General features: G+C 53.5%; 1 protein-coding gene across 1 annotated transcript in view; it reads left to right on the top strand.

Annotated features, from left to right (window-relative positions):
- The window catches only part of MMEL1 (membrane metalloendopeptidase like 1), a 38,889-nt gene that overhangs the window by 8,934 nt on the left and 8,827 nt on the right, over window positions 1–21,128 (top strand). Inside the window, exons 2-10 of the mRNA XM_074381467.1 lie at window positions 8,014–8,073; window positions 8,662–8,823; window positions 9,067–9,147; window positions 11,436–11,531; window positions 12,126–12,244; window positions 12,774–12,839; window positions 13,354–13,488; window positions 13,655–13,744; window positions 20,676–20,812. Coding sequence (XP_074237568.1) covers window positions 8,014–8,073; window positions 8,662–8,823; window positions 9,067–9,147; window positions 11,436–11,531; window positions 12,126–12,244; window positions 12,774–12,839; window positions 13,354–13,488; window positions 13,655–13,744; window positions 20,676–20,812 — 946 coding nt within the window. The remainder of the gene's footprint in view (window positions 1–8,013; window positions 8,074–8,661; window positions 8,824–9,066; window positions 9,148–11,435; window positions 11,532–12,125; window positions 12,245–12,773; window positions 12,840–13,353; window positions 13,489–13,654; window positions 13,745–20,675; window positions 20,813–21,128) is intronic.

Raw genomic sequence — 21,128 nt, 5'->3', positions numbered from 1 at the left:
CTGGCACTCCTCCTTCAGTGATGGTTTAATTGGTTAAATGAGTCTGGGCTGTCATTTGCTCTCAGTATCTTGAAGGTTTAGCTCCCACGTCTTATGACTCCCCTTGCTGCTGTTCCGAAGGCTGCTGGCCGTCTAACTGCCATTCCGCTGTGGGGTGAACGATCTTTCCTCCCTGAATTTTTACCACGAGTTGTCTAGCTGTGACATCATTTGCATTTATCCTGCTGTGGGTTTGTTGTGATTCCTGAAGCTGAGCGCCGATGGCGTTGAGTGATTTGAGAAAACGGCCCACTGTCTTCCTGGGTGTTCCGTCCCCCGCGCCCTCTTTCCCCCCCTGCACATTTCTGCTGCAGTGCGCTCCGTTTCCCCCCGTCCTCTGTCTGTCCACTTTTCTTCCATCATTTCCACCTCTTTGACTCTGTCCTGCCTTCTGGGTCGGTTCTTTAGAACTACATTTCATTCCACTAAGTCTCTCTTCTGCTTTGTTACGTCCGCTGCCCAATTCAGCCTTTTGGGTTGGTAGCAGTTTTTGTTTTTTAAATCTCAACGACTATGTGGTTTTATTTCTAGAATTTACAATGCATTCTTTTTCAAATTGATTTTTTATTGTTCCTTGTTCCTGTTTTTGATTTTTTTTTTTTTAAGATAGAGTCTTTGTCGCCCAAGCTGGAGTACAGTGGTGCAATCTAAAATCACTGCAACCTCCACCTCCTGGATTCAAGTAATTCTCGTGCCTCGGCCCCCTGAGAAGCTGGGATTGCAGGTCGTTGCCACACCTGGCTAATTTTTGTATTTTTTAGTAGAGACAGGTTTTCACCATGTTGCCCAGGCTGGTCTCAAACTCCAGACCTCAAGTGATCTGCCCGCCTTGGCCTCTCAAAGTGGTAGGATTACAGGCGTGAGCCACCACACCTGGCCTAGTTTTGATTATTTTTAAAGCATTTCAAACATACTTATTTTATGTTAGCAACTGGGGCCTAAAAACCAGCCCAACACTCACTGGCGTAAAGCAGTGACTCATTGTGAGGCACCTCCACTGTTAGGCCGGGCCCAGCTGGGGTGCTCTGTCTGTGTGAATGTCACCCTCCTACGAGAGCCAGCAAGCCTGCCAGTGCAGACCCCTCTCCTGGCAATGAAAGAAATCCAAAGGACAGGTGAAAACATGCAGGGCCTCTTAGGACCCAGGCTCAGGACGGGAACACTGCCATTCCCACCTCGTTCTGCTGGCCGAAGCAAGTCACATGGGCCACCCACAGTCACAAGACAGAAGCAAAAATATCATTTGCCCCTTTTGTGGGAGCAGCTGTGGAGCCACGTGGCCGAGGCACGGATGCAGAGAGGGGTCGGGCCCCAGGGCCCGTGGTGCCGTCCCCCACGCCTTCTGGCTCAGATCGCTTGGGTTCCAGTGTTGCTGGTGTCCCTCACTAATGCAGGATTTTCTTTTTAGAACATGTAAGTACATATTCAGATTGGCTTTATCGATGGGGCTCCTGAGTTACTTGGGCTGAGAAATGTTTCCTCCAGAGAACATGGGTTTGTTTCCATCAGGAACCTTGGGACATGAGCAGCCTGGAGATTCTTTAAATTGGCTTCTCGGAGAAAGGTTTCCTTGGCCACACCGTTCCGTAAACTCGGGGCCGACAACTGCAGAGCAGCCAGCCTGTGATCACCCACTCTCCGCGGAGGGTGCTTCTTTCTTCGCTCTGTGAAGTTCTGGGTGCTTTTTCCTTCTGAAAGAGGGATTGAGAAGAGAGGAGAAATTTAAAAATGTAAATTATTTAAATCAAGATTGTTTTCGTCCATATGTATTGCTCTAAAGGAAACCTGAGACTGAGAAATTTACAGAGAAAAGAGGTTGATTTGGCTCACGGTTCGGCAGGCGGCTCAGGAAGCATGGCTCCCATCCACTTCAGGCTGCTGCATTCATGGTGGGAGGTGAAGGGGAGCCCATGTGGGCAGGTCATACTGCAGGGGAGGGATAGAGAGAGAGAGAGAGAGAGAGAGAGAGAGAGAGAGGAGGTGCCAGGCTCTTTTCAAGCCGTTCAGTGGACTCAAACACCTCCTGCCAGGTCCCACCCCCAACATTGGGTCTCACATTTCAACATGAGACTCCGTGGGGCAACATACACCATATCCAAACCATGGCAGGGGTGTTATTCAAATCAAGGAATTCAGAAAGCTTTAGGAAAAGAAAATGTTCAGAGGAGTTGTCAAAAATAGTTTTTAAAATGCAGAAAGCCTATGTAAAAATGAGTGGCCTATTACAGAAGTTATCCACGCAAATATAAAAGAATAAAGAGAAGACCCTGTGTCCATGGAGCATTAAGGAAAGCTGCTCCTTTTGGAATTATGAAAAAGAAAAAATATGCTTCTGGAGAGTTTGTGATGGTGTTTCCAGTGATCATAGTTCACATTAGGGTAAGACTTTGTTTCTTCTCAGCCATGGTGTCAGAGGGTCGCACTGTTTCTGCTTATTCTCTTAGAAGAACAGAGATGTTGAACACCAGTATGGAGTCTAGGGGTCCAAACCCTGCCATTCCCCCCAGGAAAGTGACCTTGGGTGTATGATCTTGCCTCCCCAACAGGTTTCCCAAGAAAAGTAGAGATGGGCAAACTCACAAGCTTCTTTTTTGTTTCTGTTTTTGAGATGGAGACTTGCTCTGTCACCCAGGCTGGAGTGCAGTGACGCCATCTCGGCTCACTGCAACCTCTGCCCCTCGGATTCAAACAATTCTCCCACCTCAGCCTCCCAAGTAGCTGGGATTACAGGTGTGTGCCACCACACCCAGCTAATTTTTGAATTTTTAGTAGAGACAGGGTTTCACCATGTTAGCCAGGCTGGTCTCGAACTCCTGGCCTCAAGTGATCTGCCTGCCTTGTGCTGATTAAATGAGACACTGTAAGTTAAGGGTAAAAACATGCCTCGCTCGTCTAACTTCATGTTGAAAACATTGCTGCAGGAGCTCACTGCATCCTCAGGCAGCCCCTAACCTGCAGCATCTGGTGAATTTCCGTGGGGGTTCCCCTGGCCCCCCAACAAGGTCAGAGGGAATCCCATGTTGGGAGTGCAGCAGGGGCAGCTGAGGAGGGATGCAGGCATCAAGGAGGCACCAACTTGCATCTTTAGTTATCCAGATTTGTTCTGGATACATCTGACTGGATGGGAAAGAAAGAACTCAAGGCACTGTTTGGGTCTGGGTCGCCAATAACACTTTGCTGCTCCCCCTTTAACCTTCCCCATGTGCCTCATTCCTGCCCACCAACCTGGTCTTCCCACCGTTTTTGTGTCCCTTCTGAGTGAGGACATTTTCACATCGGTTGCAGTACGCATCTGGTAGAGTCAAATGCTTTTGGCTTTGGTCTAAAATGCCTTTCTTTCACTTTCACTTTTGAAATATGTTTTTGCTGGATATAGAATTCTAAGCTGGTAGTGTATTATTGGTTTTTTTTAAGCACTTGAAGAGCTCATTCCATCATCTTCTGGCCTTCATTGTTTCTGATGAGAAGTCACCATCGTTCTTACTATTGTTCCCCTGAATATGTCTTTTTTTTTCCTCTGCTTTTTCTTTTTCTTTTTTGAGCTAGGGTCTCACTCTGTTGCCCAGGCTGGAGTGCAATGGCATAATCACAGCTTACTGGAACATCCCCCTCCCAGACTCAAGCGATCCCCACACCTCAGCCTCCCAAATAGCTGGGACCACAGGTATGCACCATCACGCCCAGCTAATTTTTGTTTTGTATTTTTTTTTGTAGAGGTGAGGTTTCTGCATGTTGCTCAGGCTGGTCTCAAACTCCTGGACTCAAGCAATCCACCTACCTCAGCCTCCCAAAGTGCTGGAATTCATGCATGAGCTACCATGCCCTGCCCCACTGATTGCTTTTAAGTATTTCTTGAAGTTTTAATTCTGAATTTCTCTTTTAGTCCTCCACAGTTTGACTATGATGCTGTTGGGTATGACTTTCTTTGTATTTCCCCAGCTTGGGATACACTGCACTTCTCAGAGTAGATTTATAGCTTTTACCAACTTTGAAGATGTCTTGGCCATTATCTCTTCAAAGACTGTTCTGTGGGTCTCTAGTTACATATATGTTAAGCCATTTAATTTTGTCCTACAGGTCTGAGATCCTCTGTTCAGATTTCCTTCACTAACGTTTCAAAAATGTAGAACAATTTTAGATTTGCAGAAGCATTGCAAAGATAGTACAGAAATTCCTACACACCCCACACCCAGTCTCCCGTATTATCTGCATCTTGCATTAGCATGATACATTTGCCATGAGTAATAAACCAATAGTGATAGGTTACTATTAATTAATGTTCATTCTCAATTCCGATTTTCCAGTTTCCCCTCATGCCTTCTTACTGTCACAGGATCATACCCAGAATACCACATCTTCTCAGGCTCCTCGTGGCTGTGATGGCGTCACGGACTTTCTTTGTTTTCCTGTTTGTTTTTGTTTTGTATGGTCTTGTCAGTCTTGAGGATTACTGGTCAGGTGGAATGACCCTCAGTTGGAATTAGTCTAATGGTCCTCTCGTGATTGGACTGGGGTCACTCATGTTGGAGAGGAAGGCCACAGGTCACAGGTGCACACCCTCAATGACTTGACTTCCCACTGTTGATGTGAACCTTAACTGCCTGGCTGGAGGTGGTGTCTGGTTTCTGCACTGAATGTTACTTTTTTCCCTTCTTCACAGTGCAGTCTTGGAAAGGAAGTCACTGTGTGCTCCTCAGTCACACCTGAGGAGCGGGCAGCTATGCTCCACATCCTTAGAGGAGAGGATCTACATCAAACATTTGGAATTCCTCTGTATGAGAGATTTGTCTGTTCTCCCTCATTTATTTATTTGCTCAATGATTTGTGAATAATTTATTTTATACTTTGCATTATAATCCACTACTATATTGCGTTGCTCAAATTGTTCCAACTCTGGCCATTGGGAGTTGTCAGCTGCTTCTGTGACCTTCTGCGTATCCCCATTACTGTGAATTTGGGGTGAGTTTTGGGGAGAGAGCCCTTTCTTGCTTTTTGGCACTTCCACATGCCCCAAGATCATCCCATATGTTTCCTGTCCTAGTTGTATAATCGACCATTTTCCAAGGAGCCCGTTTTATTGGATAATGGTGTCAGAAACCAAGAGCTTCTAGGAAAAGGTGGTGTCTGAAAAACGAACAAGCAGAAACCCAGGGCCAGGTCGTACTCACTGCTCAGCGCCAGTCCTGGCCTCGCTCACCTGGCAGAGCACAGGAATGTGTCTGTTTCTAGACACCCATCTCTGTAAATATTTCTATATGCACCATCTGCCTCCATATCAAGCCAAAAATGAGCTCACACTGATGTCTCCACCACCGCACGGCTCCTTCCAACCTCTTTCCTTTCCCTGTAACTTCTCACTGCAGCAGCAATCACCCAGCCACCTGCTGTCCTCTTACGTTTTCCATTACAGTACACATGAGTGGTGGTTTCAGAATTAAGCTGGGATCCCATGAAGAACAGCCCTATCAACCGGAGTACAGCACTTACCTCCAGTTTCTTTTGCCTTTAGTCTCACAGACTCTACTCGTTTCTAAAAGTTACTTAGGTCAACACTTTACTCCCCTATTCATTTCAGTGAGATTGTTTAATACGTCTGTCATATACCTCGAGTCTCATTCTGCATTTCATCCTGGGATCTCCTGGCTGTCTAAGTGATTGTTTAATTTGCGTACAGTAAGGTTTACTCTTTGTGCTATAAAGTTCTGTGGGTTTTGACAAAAGCATTCACCATCCACCATCACGGTGTCATATAGAATTGTTTCACTGCCCCCCAAAGCCCCTTGTCCTTCATCGATCCAACATCCATTGCCCCAAACTCCTAGCAGCCACGATTCACTATCTCTCATCTAAAGTTTCGTTTTTCCAGAATGTCACATAATTGGAATCAGACAGCGTGTAGCTCATAGCCTTTTTTTTTTTTGGTTTTTGGTTTTCTGGGTTTTTTTTAGACAGGGTCTTACTCTGCCTCCCAGGCTGGAATGCAGTGAGGCAATCTCAGGTCACTGCAGCCTCGACCTCCTGGGCTCGAGCAATCCTCCCACCTCAGCCTCCCAAGTGGCTGGACGTACAGACGTATCCTGCCACGCTTGAACGGCCTTGCCTGGCATGTCTGCCACTCCTCATGCTTTGATTCCCGACGCAGAGCAGCCATCGACCTCTCCTCTCCTGGGATGGCCTCTTTCCTCTCTGGAATTTGATTCGTGCTGGTTTCTCCGTGTCCTCGATGCTCGTGGGTTTCTAAACGTGCCCATGTTGTGGCTTCTCCAGCCTGCTCTCCTGGCTAGGGTGGGGGCCACAGTCAATTTCAACTTTCCACATCCCAGTCAGAAGCAGAAAGCCCTTGCCGTCCTTGCCCCCACTTTGGTCGGAGGTCAGATGCCCTTCTAATCCACTCTTTTGCTGAGGTGGGGCCCGCCTTCCACTCAGTCCTCTGAATGCCTCACTGCAGGGGAAATTCAGCCCCAAGCCGGGTCTGAGGGCAGCCAGGCCTGGCTTATCAACTCTCTGAACCTGGGGTCCCTCCTCTCCCCAGCCCTCCGTCCTCTCCCACGCCTCTCTCCAGGCAGTTGACAGCCATCCCAGGAGCCCCCGGTGCTGACCAGGCTGGCCCCTCCCAGCAGGCAGTGGAGGGGCATGGAGAAGGTGGCTTGGCACCTTCAGCAGACAGTGAGGGTGCGGGGCTAGGGTTGAGGGTCATCAGTCAGCAGGAAATCATCCCCTCCAAAGGGGCCCTGTCCCTCTAAACCAGCCTGCCCTGTGGGACTTCAGGAGCATGCCACCTTGTGTGGGCCTGGCCGGGGTCAGGAAGATCCTGAGGTAGAGGAGGCTGTCAGAAGGAGAAAGCCCCTCAGGACCCCTCCAGGCCCTGGGACATCCGGGACCGTGGGGTGGGTGGAGGCAGAATTGAAAGGGGGCTGGCAAGGCAGGGCAAACCGCCCCCATTCCAGCCCAGCGGGAGGCCAGTGGAGCAGCCCCTGCATGCCCTCTGCGGGTCTCCTGTCTCGATGCCCCGGGGACCAGCCCTCACTACAGGGGTGGGGCTGCAGCACCCAGCACCCAGCACCGTGGGGAAACAGCGTGCTGCCCCAGGGAGGACCCAGCAGCCAGGGGGTTACTCCAGGGAGGCCCCGGCTGAGCTCTGCGTTTCTCCCCAGGGAAACAGCTGCCACACCTTGCTAGCCGGCTGTGCTCCTTACAGGAGGAGAGGAACTTTGTAAAACGAAAAGCCCGAGGTAGCCTTGGTCTCCCCTTCCAAAGTAGCCCTGGCAGGTGGGCGCAGGCCTCCCACGGGGCGGGGGACTCCGTGGAGGGGCAGGGAGCCGGCGCCAGGCTGGGTTCTGCCCAACCCTCACATGCCGCAGGAGGGGCCTGGGCAGAGACGGGGCAGGGACCACAGCCGGGTGCATCTGCTGGGCGCTCCGCCCAACTCCTACGTGGCCTTGGCACACTCAATTCCACCAGCTGGCACAGGGGTGAGGCAGGCCACGCAGGGTGTGCAGAGAGGGCAGCAGGGCAGGCTGCCTGGAGGAGCTGGTCCTAGCAGCAGGTGAGTGTGGGCTAGGCAGAAGGCAGGAGGGAGAATGGCCAGTTTCAGCCCGTGGGGCCTGGGACGGCTGTGGGGGTCCACAGAGGCAGAGGGTGTATGGGACTCCCAGGTCCCTGCAGGGGTCAAGGACGAAGAACGAAGCTCACCATCCCCAAAGGCCTCAGGCCCAGGCCACCTGGGCTGCCAGGCTGGACCACCCACGGGAGTGGGAGATGGAGAGTGGAGGTCCACGCCACACACCACCCCAGCCTATGCCCTGTTACCCGGGCCTCGCCCTCATGCCCCCACCCACCCTGGCCTTGCTCCGCCCACCCCAGTCTATGCCCGGCCCCATGCCACACCCACCGGGGCTTGCCGCGCCCACACCCGCTCCAGTCCTGCCCCGCCCTCTCCGCGGCTCCAGTGCTCAGGCTGCTCCTTGCCCGCAGGGATCCCCGAGTCCCAGGAGGGGAGTGAGATCTGCACCACCCCCGGCTGCGTGATGGCAGGTAAGCCCCGCCCCCTTGCCCTCCGCAGCCTGCCCTGGGGCTGGGGGCTCCTGGCTGACACGGGCACAGGGCCTGTCCAAGGCCCAGGGGAGCAGCTCCCAGACATGGCTGTGGAGCCGCATGGGCCGGACTCGCTGTGGAGTGGGGGGAGCTGGTGTTCTGCTGGCGTCTGGCACCCGCTGGGTCCCCAGTCCCGAGCCTCCAGCAGCCAGGCCCTGCTACGACAGTTCTACAAATAAAAATTTTTTTAAAAAGTATTCAGGCAAGGTGGCACACATCTGTGATGCCAGCTACTGGGAGGCTGAGGTGGGAGGATCGCTTAAGCCCAGAAGCTCAAGGCTGCGGTGAGCTGATCATGCCACTGCTCTCCAGCCTGGGCAGTGGAGTGAGACCCTGTCTCTAAAAAAAATGAGTGAAAACCCTAGCACCGAACCCAGGCTGGGTGATTCCGTCTCTGCAGCTCAGAGAGGGTGGTTAACTCTCCCGGGGCCCACAGCAGCCCCTTCCCGAGGGACCAGGCTGTCTCCGGGGCTGTCCACAACTCTCTCGGTCTCCCCTCTCCCTGCTCCATGCCATGGGGACGAGCAGCCGCCAGGATCCTCCAGAACATGGACCCGACCACAGAACCGTGTGACGACTTCTACCAGTTCGCCTGCGGAGGCTGGCTGCGGCACCACGTGATCCCCGAGACCAACTCGAGATACAGCATCTTCGACATCCTTCGCGACGAGCTGGAGGTCATCCTGAAAGGTGGCAGAGCCCGGCGGGGGCGCAGCGGGTGACGCCCAACGGGACGGCACTGGGCCAGGAGTTGGGCCTGGCTGTGTCTCGCCCCTGTGTCTGCTTCCTCCTTGGTCCGGTGTGCACAGAGGAGAGGGAATAAGGGCCCAGCAGCTGGGGAGCCGCCTCTCGCCTCTGCAGGGGTGTGGGGACCCGTGACCTGGCCCCTGAGGCCTCGTCGGGCCTGTGTCCCACCTTCTCCTGTGCCCACAGCGGTGCTGGAGAATTCCACGGCCAAGGACCGGCCCGCTGTGGAGAAGGCCAAGACGCTGTACCGCTCCTGCATGAACGAGAGTGAGTGGGGGTCGTCAGGAAGGGGCCGAGGTGGGGACCGGGGCAGGGCCTGGCACAGCCCGAGGACCCCATGGCTGCCCCCAGGATGCCTTCAGGACTCATGCCAGAGGGCCTGTGTGCTGCACCCCACACCCAGCCACTGGGTCCAGGCTCACAGTCATGCCAGCTGGCCTGCAACCTCACTCACACCCCAAGCCCAGCACAGGCCACACGTTCCAGGTTGCAGGAAGACTGCGTGTGTGTGTGTGTGTGTGTGTGTGTGTGTGTACATGCATGCATGAGTGTGTGTGTGTTATGTGTATATGTGCATACATATGTGTGTATAATGCATATGTGCGTATGCATGTATCTGGGTATATGTATATGTGTGGTTTGTGCATGTGTGCATGTGTCTATGAGGGCACATGTGTTGTGTATGCACGTATATGTATTGTGTTATGTGTATGCATATATGTATATACATGCACGTGTGTACATGTATGTGCATTGTGTGCACGTGTGTTGTAACATGTATGTGTGTATTGCTTATAGTGTATATGTGTATTGTGTGCATGTGTGTATGTGCATGTGTGTAGTGTGTGTTGTGTGTGCATGTATGTACATGTATGTATATGTATGTGTATTGTGTATATATGTACTGCGTGTACTTGTGTGTACGTGTATATGTGTGTATTGTGTGCATGTGTGTAGTGTGTGTTGTGTATGCATGTATGTGCGTATGTGTATATGTATGTGTATTGTGTATATATGTACTGCGTGTACTTGTGTGTATGTGTATATGTGTGTATGTGTATATGCATGTGTGTAGTGTGTTGTGTGTGCATGTATGTGCGTGTGTGTATATGTATGTGTATTGTGTATATATGTGCTGCATGTACATGTGTGTATGTGTGTATGTGTATGTTGTGTGTATGTGTGTATGCGTTATGTGTGTATTGTGTGTATGTGAATATGTATGTGTCACATGTGCATGTGTGTGTGCATGTGGATGTGTGTGTGTGGTATGGGGGACAGACTGTCCACGTTTCGGTTCCCACTGAAGGAATTCACGTGCTTGACGCACCCCCTCCCAGCGCCCTTTAACTCCCCCGCTTAGGGGTGTGCAGGCCCAGCCTGTGGTTGTGGTTGCTGCAGAGAGACGGCGCCTCTGCTGAGCACCAGGGTTCAGAGCTGGCTGTTTTCCCCGGGGTGTCTTGTGGAGCCTCCACCTGACTGTGGAACTCACGGCAACCCTGGCTTTAGGGGGTGTCTCTGTGAGACCCCCTGCCTGGGTACACTGGGCTTGTCTCCTCCCCATGGAAACAAGGTCAGGCCCCCAGTCTGGGCCATACCCCCAATATCCCCAAGAAGACAATGTCCTGTGTCCCCACCTTTACTTAATTTTTGGCCTGAGAGGCTAAATATACAAAGGGCAGGGGCCAGACCATATGGAAACCTAGAACTCAACTCAGGACCCTGCGGCCCAGCCGGGAACCCAGCCCTTTATCCGCAGTGGGCAGCCCAGGGGGTCAGATGGCACTGCCCACAGCATCCAGCCCAAAACAGCAGGGACCCAACTCCTAACTGACAGCTTCCCCTGTAATGCCTGTCCCCGCTTCCAGCGTAGGGCCCCAGCCAAGCCCAGAGGAGCCTGGCTTCTAGTGAGCCCACCACAGCCTCCCCAGGTCAGCGGCCCCCACTCTGCCCACCCAGGTCTCCCCTGTGCCACCAGGAAGCCCTCCCGCTCCCTGCCGGCCTCTGGTCTGACGGGGCACCTGCCCCGCTTCGATTTTCCCTCTGGGTGGCCGTCACCTGTTCCCACGGTGATTCCCTCCACATCCCCACCTTTCACCTCATCTTTGAGGGCGGTGCTCCTGAGCTGCTTGTGGGGGCCCCAGCGTGCTAAGCTGAGACACAGAACACACACGGGCCCCAAGGGCTCCCCTGCCACCCCGCGCCCCGTGCCAGCATGCCCGGTGCCACCGCCGAGTCCTCACAGAGGCTTGGCCTGCACCCAGAGCCTCCCCTCCTCTCCAGGCTCCTCACCTGCTGGCCGGCTCCCAGGCCCGAGGGGCTTCCACCGGTCAGCCTCTTTGTCCCCCGGGGCTCGTGTGCTTTTATCAGCCCCCAGGTCTCCTTCCGCACCCGCGTCCAGTCTGAGCCTCCACCTCCCGCGCTGCAGAGCTGCCGTGATGCTGGTCTGCGATGGGACGGTGTGCGCCTGCCCCGGCCAGCCGCGTCCCCAGGGCTGTGTCATGGTGCGTGAGCCACGGGGAGGCTGGGACAGTGACCACTGCGTCCCTCCTCAGGTGTGATAGAGAGGCGAGGCGCTCAGCCCCTGCTCCACACCCTGGAGGTGGTGGGAGGCTGGCCGGTGGCCATGGACGAGTGGAACGAGACCGTAGGTAAGGCCAGTCCTGGTGGCAGCCTCCCAGGCAGACAGAAGAGGACACCGGCCAGGGCTCCTTGGGGCCGAGGCCTGCCAGGAGGGGACCCTACCCCGATCCCCCAGCTGCCTGCTCTCGGAAGCCCCAAGAGGCCCAACCCAGCCACAGCCACCTCAGGGTCCTGGGAGGTGGCTCAGGCTCCATGCTGGAGAGGCCGTGGTCCGTGGCCAGTCCCATCCAGCCCTGCAGAGGGGCGCCCTTCCCACCCCCCTAGGAGGAATCAACTCCCAGGCCCCAGCCAGCCCTGGCCCCAGGGCTCCCCACTCTTGAGCATGCGCTCCGTTCTCTCGGGAGCAGGAGTGGCACCCCACGTGGCTGGCAGCCCTGAGGACCCGGTGTTGTGCCCAACCCCAGCCCATCACCTGGGGGCCCGCCTGTTGCTCCTGCGGGCTGTTAGAGAAAGTGTCCCTCACATGCCCCAGCCCCCAAGGCCCACAGGTGAGCTCCCCACCCTCTGCCTGTGTTCCTGGCTCTGGAGGCCAGATTCACTGATGAGGGGCCGGGCTGGGACCCCAGGGCCGCCTGTCTCCAGCCTGGGCGCTGCCTCCCCAGGCCTCACGTGGGAGCTGGAGCGGCAGCTGGCGTTGATGAACTCACAGTTCAACAGGCGCGTCCTCATCGACCTCTTTGTCTGGAACGACGACCGGAACTCCAGCCGGCATGTCATCTACGTACGCGCCGCGCCGGTGGGCAGGGGTGGGCAGGGCCCCCGAGCCTGGCTGGGGCTCTGGCAGCACAGCAGGGGGACAGGCCAGGTGGTCAGGTGGGCTCCCCGCGCCTGTCCACGCCGTGGGCTGTGGAGTTCCTGTGGAGCCTCCAGGCCGAGCGGGCGGTCAAAGCAGAACCCGGCTCTGGTCAGCAGGGCGGGGGCTCCTGGACGGCAGGGCTGGGGCCAGGGCAGGCGGCCTGACCTCGCGGAGCCACTGCCGGCCCCGGGCTGGAGGCCGAAGAGAAGCACACGGAACAAATACGCACCCCGCTCTGGGGGAGCCGTGGATGCTGCGGGCCCCTCCACCCCACCCCACCCAGCACCCCCACCATCGCCCAGAGCAGGGCCTGGGCTCCCAAGTCCAGCACCGGCTCCTGGGCAGAGCGCTGGTCCACGGGGCACAGTCCTGGGGGTAGGTGGCTGCTGCCCGCCTCAGCCAGGCTGTGGGGACTCTGGGCCCCTGGACTGGGTCACAGCTTCTGTGTTTCCAGATAGACCAGCCCACCTTGGGCATGCCGTCCCGCGAGTACTACTTCAGCAGCGGCAGCGACCGGAAGGTGGGTGGGGCCTCACTGCAGCACCGAACCCCCCATGGCCCCCCACCCCTCGGGCTGGCCTTCCCGTCGCCCACCTGCTTCACTCCCCAGCGCTGGTGTAGGGAGCACCTGGGCAGTGAGCCCGGCACTGAGGCGGGGCGGGCAGACATAACCTGTCATTTGCCATCATCCCAGGAGACGTTCCCTCAACACGCTGGCCAGGCCCGGGGACAATCTCTGCCCAGCGGCAGCTCCATGAGGCAGAACAGTCATCCCCGTCCCCGAAATGCAGAACCCCCCACACTTTAGTCCCCGAGCAGCTCAGGGGTGGGTCCCCCCAGCCAGAGGCTCGGGCACGGGTCACGTGTCTGAGAGGCTTCCCCTCGGCACTCTGTGCGCCCAAGAGCCCACTGGCCAAGGTGGGTGGACAAGCATCCGGGCTGCCCCATGTCCTACGCCTGCTCCACCCCCACAGAGGCCCCGGGGGCCATGGTGGCCGAGCCCGCCCAGCCCCGCCCTGCGTCCTTTGGCCCAGGTGCGGGAAGCGTACCTGCAGCTCATGGTGTCAGTGGCCACGATGCTGAGGGAGGACGAGAACCTGCCCAGAGACAGCCGCCGGGTGTGGGAGGACATGGCGCAGGTGCTGGAGCTGGAGACGCAGCTGGCCAAGGTGAGGGGCTGGGCAGGCGGGGATCGGGCAGGGAGCTGGCAGGGAGCCCCAGGTGGTGTGGCTGGCCAAGGTGAGGGGCCGGGCGGGCGGGGATTGAGCAGCGAGCTGGCAGGGAGCCCCAGGCGGCATCTGGGCCGCCCACCTGTGTGACCCCTGTCCCTGGCAGGCCACGGTACCCCAGGAGGAGAGGCATGATGTCATCGCCCTGTACCACCGGATGGGCCTGGAGGAGCTGCAAAGCCAGTTTGGCCTGAAGGTGAGGCCCACACCACCCAGGAAGCTGGTGTTGACCAGGTGGGGACTCGTGGGGGACGTGGAAGCGGCCCTCTGAGGGGGCACCTTGCCTTGAATTTAAGCTCAGAAACATCCCCATCCCGAGCAGGGAGCCCCTGTAACTGATCACCAACATGCTGCTCAGAGCAGCGCCGGGCAGGACAGCAGCGCCCACTGCGCCATCCTGGGCAGAGTCACCCATCTGTGTGGTGCTGCGATGACCCTGGTCTCCTGAGCAGGGTGGAGGCCTCGGGGGCTGCTGGTGTTTGGGGGTGTGCAGAGTCCCCCCCACGACTCTCGGACCCCGGGTCCCACTCAGAACCTTAGCACAGTGCCGGCTCCTGGTCCTGCCTGCCAGATGGAGCAGCTCCCCCTGGCTACCCCCTCAGGAGCTCTCCTCCCCAGTGCCCAGGCCAGGCCCCGCCCTGTGATCTGAGGTGGGGGCTGGAGAGGAGCAGCTCAGCCTGGGAAGGGGCGAGTCCCCCACGCTCTCAGACAACTCAGAGCAGTGGGCCTTCTCGAGGGTCTCCGTCCCCGGGAGACACAGTGTGTGGCTGCCGCAAAGGACACCCAAGTCAGTGGGGGGAGGGCAAGAGCAGAAGGGGGTCCAAACCCCTGCCCCCCAACCGGAGGATGTCCCTGAGTGTCTGGAGCCACAGCTCTCGCCAAGGGCAAGACAGACTCTGTGGAGAGCCTCGGCCGAGAGCATTGGTGGTCCCTGAATGGGTGCGGGTCCCCAGGGCTGGCCTGCGGGGACACACCTTCCCCGGCCCCAAAGCCCGTCACTCCCAGAACACACGCAGTGGGGCCAGTCTTCGCCCCCTACGTTCCAGGGCGAGAGAGGAAAGCGGGAAAGGGGGCAGATGAGCTCAAGCAGGACAGCAGGCAGGAGGTGAAGCCTTGCAGAGAACCAAGGGCCATGGCCACCTGGGGCCAGCGTGGCTCACACAGCAATTCCCAGGGGTCTGCGGCAGGGGCTCCTGGCTAGTGAGCGCTGGGGCTGGAGAGAGAGCAGGTAGGAAGTCAAGTGGGAGACCCCGTGTCTGACCTCAGGGTCCACTGGAGAGTCTCAGACTCTGCCCAAGAGGAGTGTGAAAGGAGGTGACCTGGTTCACCAGTAAGAGTGAGTGAAGGGGTCGGGGCAGGTGGCAGAGAGGCCGATTGGAAGCTGCCATGCAAGGGACCCCGCTCTGCCAAGGCTGGGTGCCCGTGGTGGCTTCGCGGTTGACTTTGGAAGTAGAGCCAACATCATTTGCAAACAGACTAAATATGGAAGGGAGAGAGCTCAGGTGGCCTGAGGTTGCCGTGGAGACATCACAGGGGCAGGTTCCAGAAGTATCCGGGAGCCCAGGGTTTGGGGACATTTGGCTACAGTGTGTTTATGGTCTTCAGAATCGCCCTGAAGTGAACACGTCCACACGACCACCGCTCAGATCAAGACGTCATCACCACCGACACCCCTGAAGCCCCCACATGCCCCTGCCTAGCCCTGTGCCCGCCTCCTTCCCTGGAGAAGACGACCCCGACTTCTCCCTGGAGGGAGGCCCGTCCCTGCCGTGGCCTCTCGATGGCTGAGCGGCCTCTGACTCTGAACATCCGACAACTCGTGTCCCACTGTGCTGTCTCTGGGCCTTTTCCGGGTGATGTGGTGCCCACCCCTGTGCGTGCCTGTGGCAGGCAAGTGGGCAGGAGTGGAATTGCCGGGGGCAGCGCGCACATCTGTTCAAGTGACAGGCGCTGTCTCTCCCCAGAGTCATCCCGGATGGACAGGTGTTCCCCGGTAGTGGCCGGCGCCACACCCTCACCCAGGCTGGGCGGTGTCCGTTCTCACCTTCGCTGTTTCTGGGCCTGGGTAGTGGGGTTTCAGCTGGGTTCCACATGACTTTCCCCAAGGCCGATGACGCTGAACGCCACCTCCCGTCAGCCGGCCAATGCGGTCCCTGCTGGAACGTGAGTTCCAGTCCTGCCCATTGGTTCTATCGAGCGGTCTTTCTCCCGTTGATTATTAGTTACCTGTTTTCGATGTGATGCCTTGGTGAACTTATGCGGACAAACCTTCTCCCCACGGGCAGCTTGCCCTTTTCCTCCCATGAGGGCTTCTTTGTTTCGAAGGAGGTTACTGAATGGTCCGATGGATTGACTCAGCAGAGATGTGCTGAGCTCTTCCTCCTGGTCTGTATTGTTCGTGTTCTGCTGAAGAACTCTTTGCCTACCCTCAAGCTTGCTTAGGTCTACAATCTACTTTGAGTGATGCAGGAATTGTTTGTTTCTTATGAATTTCCAGATAATCGGCGCCGTTTATTCAAAAGAACCCCCTGTGAGCCCCTGGTCTGGGTGACTTCCATGTCATAAATCAGCTGCCCCTGTGAGCCTATGCGGGGGCCTATATGTGTATTTCTGGACTCTCTTCCCTCCCACTGGTCTCTTTATCTGTCCAAGTGATAATCCCTTCCACCATCACTCCTGCGGCTTTACAATGTCTTGACACTCAGCGGAGTACGTGTGTCAACTTTGTTCTTCAGGAGTGTCTTGATCATCCTTGGTCCTTTGCTTTTTCATATAAAATAAAAATCACACACACACACACACACACACACACACACACACACACACACACACCCACCCTGCTGGAAACTGGAGAGGAATCGCTTTGAATCTCTGTATCAATTTGGCGAAGATTGATATCTTTGCTAGGCCGAGTCTCCCATCCATGAACCTGGTACATGCTTCCATTTATGCTTCAGTTTTTCTTCATAATTTTTAACGTTTTCGACGCCAAGTTCTTGCACATAATTTATTAGATATATTCCTGGGTGTTTGGTTTTTCTACTATAGATAGAATCATTCTTTACCTTCTTATTTGCTGTTGTATGTGGAAATGCCGACTGCACACAGCCAGTCTTAGTCTTATTTGTAGAATACACAGAAACATGGCATTTGTGAAAAACAACAGGGGGCTTTGGGTTTTTTCGTTTTGTTTTGAGACAGTGTCTCATTCTGTCACCCAGGCTGGAGTGGAGTGGCCCGGTCACCACTCACTACAGCCTTGACCCCCTGGGCTCAAGCCTCCAGAGGAGCTGGCACTACAGGACACACTACCACGCCACACCCTGGCAGACTTTTTCTTTTTTCTTTTTTTTTTTTTTGGCAGAAACAGGGTTTCTCTGTGTTGGCCACGCTGGTCTTAAACTTCTGGACTCAAGTAATCCTCCCACCCTGGCTTCCCAAAGTGCTGGGACTACAGGCATGACCCCCCTGCCCCCACCCCGCCCAGTCCGTTTTTATTTATTCTCTTTCAGTTCTTACCGGCTTTGTTTCACGTTTGCTCTGACTGGGCCGCCCAGAACTTTGAGCATACGCTGACGTCACAACAGTAGACGTTGGAAGAAACGCCCGCAGCATCTTAGCATGAAATTTTACGTTTGATTGGGCGCAGTGGTTCACGCCTATAATCCCAGCACTCTGGGAGGCCGAGGCAGGTGGATCACCTGAGGTCAGGAGCTCGAGACCAGCCTGGCCAACATGGTGAAACCCCGTCTCTACTAAAAATACAAAAATTAGCCAGGTGTGGTAATTTTTGTCTGTCTCAAAAATAAATCAATCAATAAATGAATAAATTTTATGTTTGCTATGGAGTTGTTTTTGCTGCTGCGGCGGCTTCATACATTTCCTTTATCGGATTATAGAATTTTCCTTTTTTTTTTTTTTTTTTTTTTTTTTGAGCCAGTCTTGCTGTCACCAGGCTGGAGTGCAGTGGAGTGATCTCAGCTCCCTGTAACATCCGCCTCCTGGGTTCAAGCAATTCTTGTGCCTCCGCCTCCTGAGTAGCTGTGATTACAGGTGTGCGCCACCACACCCAGCTAATTTTTGTATTTTTAGTAGACACAGGGTTTCGCCATGTTTGCCAGGCTGGTCTTGAACTCCTGGTCTCAGGTGATCTGCCCACCTGAGCCTCCCAAAGTGTTGGGATTGCAGGCATGAGCCACCGTGCCCGGCCCCTTCTCTTTTTACTTTGCCAAGAGTTTTTATGATGAATAGATGGCAGATTTTATCAAATGCCTTTTTTTTTAACAAGCAGCCCACCAATATTTCATTTAAACCTGTAAGTAGGTGTGATGTGGTACTGATAAGAGTGTATATTTTGTGTATTTAAAGTGGAGAGCTCTATAGATGTTAATTAAGTCTACTTGTTCCAGATCTGAGTTCAAGTCCTGGATATCGTTGTTAACTTTCTGTCTCATTGATCTGTCTAATATTAATGTTGAAGTCTCCCACTATTATTGTGCGGGAGTCTAAGTCTCTTAATAAGTCTTATATATCTGGGTATTTCTGTATTGGGTGCGTATATATTTAGGATCTTTGGCTCTTCTTGTTACATTGATCCTTTCATCATTATGTAATATCCTTCTTTGCTTCTTTTGATCTTTGTTGCTTTAAAGTCTATTTTATCAGCAAAAACTGCAACTCCTACTTTTCATATATTTATTTATTTTTGCTCTCCGTTTGGTTGGTAAATCTTTCTCCATCCCTTTGTTTTGAGTCTTTGTGTATCCTTGTATGTGAGATGGGTCTGGATGCAGCATACCAATGGGTCTTGGCTTTTTTTTTTTTTTGGCCTATCTGTGTCTTTGGATTGGGGGATTTAGTCGATTTAAATTTAGAATTAATAATAATATATGTGAGTTTAATACTGGCATTTAATGTTAGCTGGCTGTTTTGCCCATTAGTTGATGTAAATTCTTGATTATGTTGATGCTCTTTACTTTTTGGTATTTTTTAGAAAAGCTGATACTGGTTGTTCGTTTCTATGTGTAGTGGTTCTTTCAGAAGCTCTTGTAAAGCAGGCCTGGTGGTGATGAAATCTCTGAGTGCTTTGCTTGTTCACAAAAGATTTTATTTTTCCTTCACATATGAAGCTTAGTTTGGCTGGATATAAAATTCTGGGTTGAAAGTTCTTTTCTTTAAGGATGTTGAATATTGGCCCCCACTCTCTTCTGGCTTGTAGGGTTTCTGCTGAGAGATCTGCTGTAAGTCTGATAGGCTTCCCTTTGTGAGTAACCTGACCTTTCTCTCTGTCTGCCCTTAGTATTTTCTCCTTCATTTCAACCCTGGTGAATCTGACGATTATGTGCCTTGGAGTTGCTCTTCTTGAGGAATATCTCTGTGGTGTTCTCTGTATTACCTGGAGCTGAATATTATCCTGCCTTACTAAGTTGGGAAAATTTTCCTGAATAATATCCTGAAGCATATTTTCCAGCTTGGATTCATTCTCTTCATCACTTTCAGGTACACCTATCAAGCGTAGATTAGGTCTTTTCACATAGTCCCATATTTCTTGGAGATTTTGCTCGTTCCTTTTTATCCTTTTTTCTCTAATATTGTCTTTTTGTTTTATTTCATTGAGTTGGTCTTCGACCTCTGATATCCTTTCTTCTGCTTGATCAATTCGGCTGTTAAAACTTGTGCATACTTCGCAAAGTTCTTGTGTTTTTCAGCTCCATCAATTCACTTATATTCCTCTCTAAATTGTGTATTCTTGTTAACATTTCATCAAAACTTTTTTCAAAGTTCTTAGTTTCTTTGCATTGGGTTAGAACAAGTTCTTTTAATTCACAGAAGTTCACAGAAGTTTCTTATCACCCACCTTTTGAAGCCTGCTTCTGTAATTGGAACACACTCGTTCTCCATCAGGCCTTCATTCGTTGCTGATGAGGAACTGGGATCCCCTGCTGAGGGAGAGGCGTTCTGATCTTGGGTATTCTCAGCCTTTTTAGGCTGGTTTCTTCCCTTCGTTATAAATTTATCCATCTGTGGTCTTTGTATTTACCGTCTTTGTAATTGGGTTTCTGAGTGGACGTCCGACTTGTTGATTCTCAGCGCCGAAATCTGAGCAACCCACTGCACCGACTAAATCAGTGCGTTAAGATTGATGGTGCTTTTCTGACTCTGCACCAAGAACCGACGCTCCGAGGCGCCGGCAAAACCGCCTCTCCGGTCACAAGAGTCGCGCTGGCGACCCGTGGGGCTCCTCCACTGGGAATCTCCTGGTGCGTGAGCAGCAAGAATTCACGTGAAGGTGTGGCGGCCTCTCGTTCGTTCCCTGCGCTTTCACTGGGAGCTACAATCCCGAGCTGCTGGTGGTCAGCCAGCTTGGATCTCTCGCCCCGATTTTTTGTCAAATGCCTTTTCTGCATCTGTGGAAACTGTCCCTGACTTTCCTCCTTGATTCAGTTATCCTGGTGAATTACACTGATTTGATTTTCAACTGTTACACCAAACTTGTATTCCTTGAATAAATCTAGTCTGGCTGTGACGTATTATCATTTTGTAGAAGTATGGCTAGGTTCTATTTGCTAATATTTGGGTTAGAACATGTGTACCTATAACATAAACAAGACTGGCTTATCATTTGCTCTGCTTCTAATATTCTTATTTTGGTATTAAGGTTATTCTTAGCCTCATAAATCAAGTCGAAAAGCATTTTCTCATCTCTGGAAAGTTTTAGTAAGATGGCAGTTTTCCTTAAATATCAGATAGAATCCACTGATAAAGCCAGATGGGCCTGGAAATTTCTTTCTGGGAATCTTTCAAATTAAAGATTCCATTGATTTAACCCAGAAGACTATTCATATTTTCTTTTCTTTTTTTTTTTTTTTTTTCATTTTTGCTAAGTCGCGTTTTTCTAGGAATTTGCCCGTTACACTGAGCGTCTGCGTGTATCTGCACAATCGCTTCTGGTTTTATAGCTGTAGGAAGTTCTGCGATCATGCCACCCCCCTTTTCTGATTCCAACTGCCGGCACCCCCTCTCTTACTCCTGGAACATTCTTCAGTGGGGGCTGGCTTGCTTTCTTAGATTCCCGGGAACTGTTTCTCCCTCTCTCTCCCCCTTCTCCCCGCCTCCTCTGTCTGCAGGGATTTAACTGGACCCTCTTCATACAAACCGTGCTATCCTCTGTGGACATCGAGCTGCTGCCGGATGAGGAGGTGGTGGTGTACGGCACCCCCTACCTGCACAACCTTGGAAGCATCCTCGACACCTACTCAGCCAGGTGAGGCCCAGGGAAGGCCCCAAAGGCGCTGGCCCTGCTCTCCCATCCTCCGCAACGCAGCCTCTGCTCCCAGGAGGGGACCCTATGAAGCATTTGCCCTGCGGGCGTGGGACCGGAGGGGTTAATTTTCCGTGGCCAGTGGAGCCTCACATTACAGGTGTGTCGCATCCCAAGCGTCCGGGGCAGACTGGCTGGGTCTGGAGATGGTTGTCCTGGAGGCTTCCTCCAGCACCCGTAACTCTGGGGTGGAACACGCCGGCCAGGGGCCCTAAGCATATCCCCTCCCTTGCAGAGACCACTCACCTTTGTCCCCCCA

The sequence above is a fragment of the Saimiri boliviensis genome, chromosome 11, assembly GCF_048565385.1.
Source record: "Saimiri boliviensis isolate mSaiBol1 chromosome 11, mSaiBol1.pri, whole genome shotgun sequence".
Classification (NCBI taxonomy): Eukaryota; Metazoa; Chordata; class Mammalia; order Primates; family Cebidae; genus Saimiri; species Saimiri boliviensis.
Note: the sequence above shows the minus strand (reverse complement) of the source record. Positions and strands in the feature narration are given on the sequence as shown.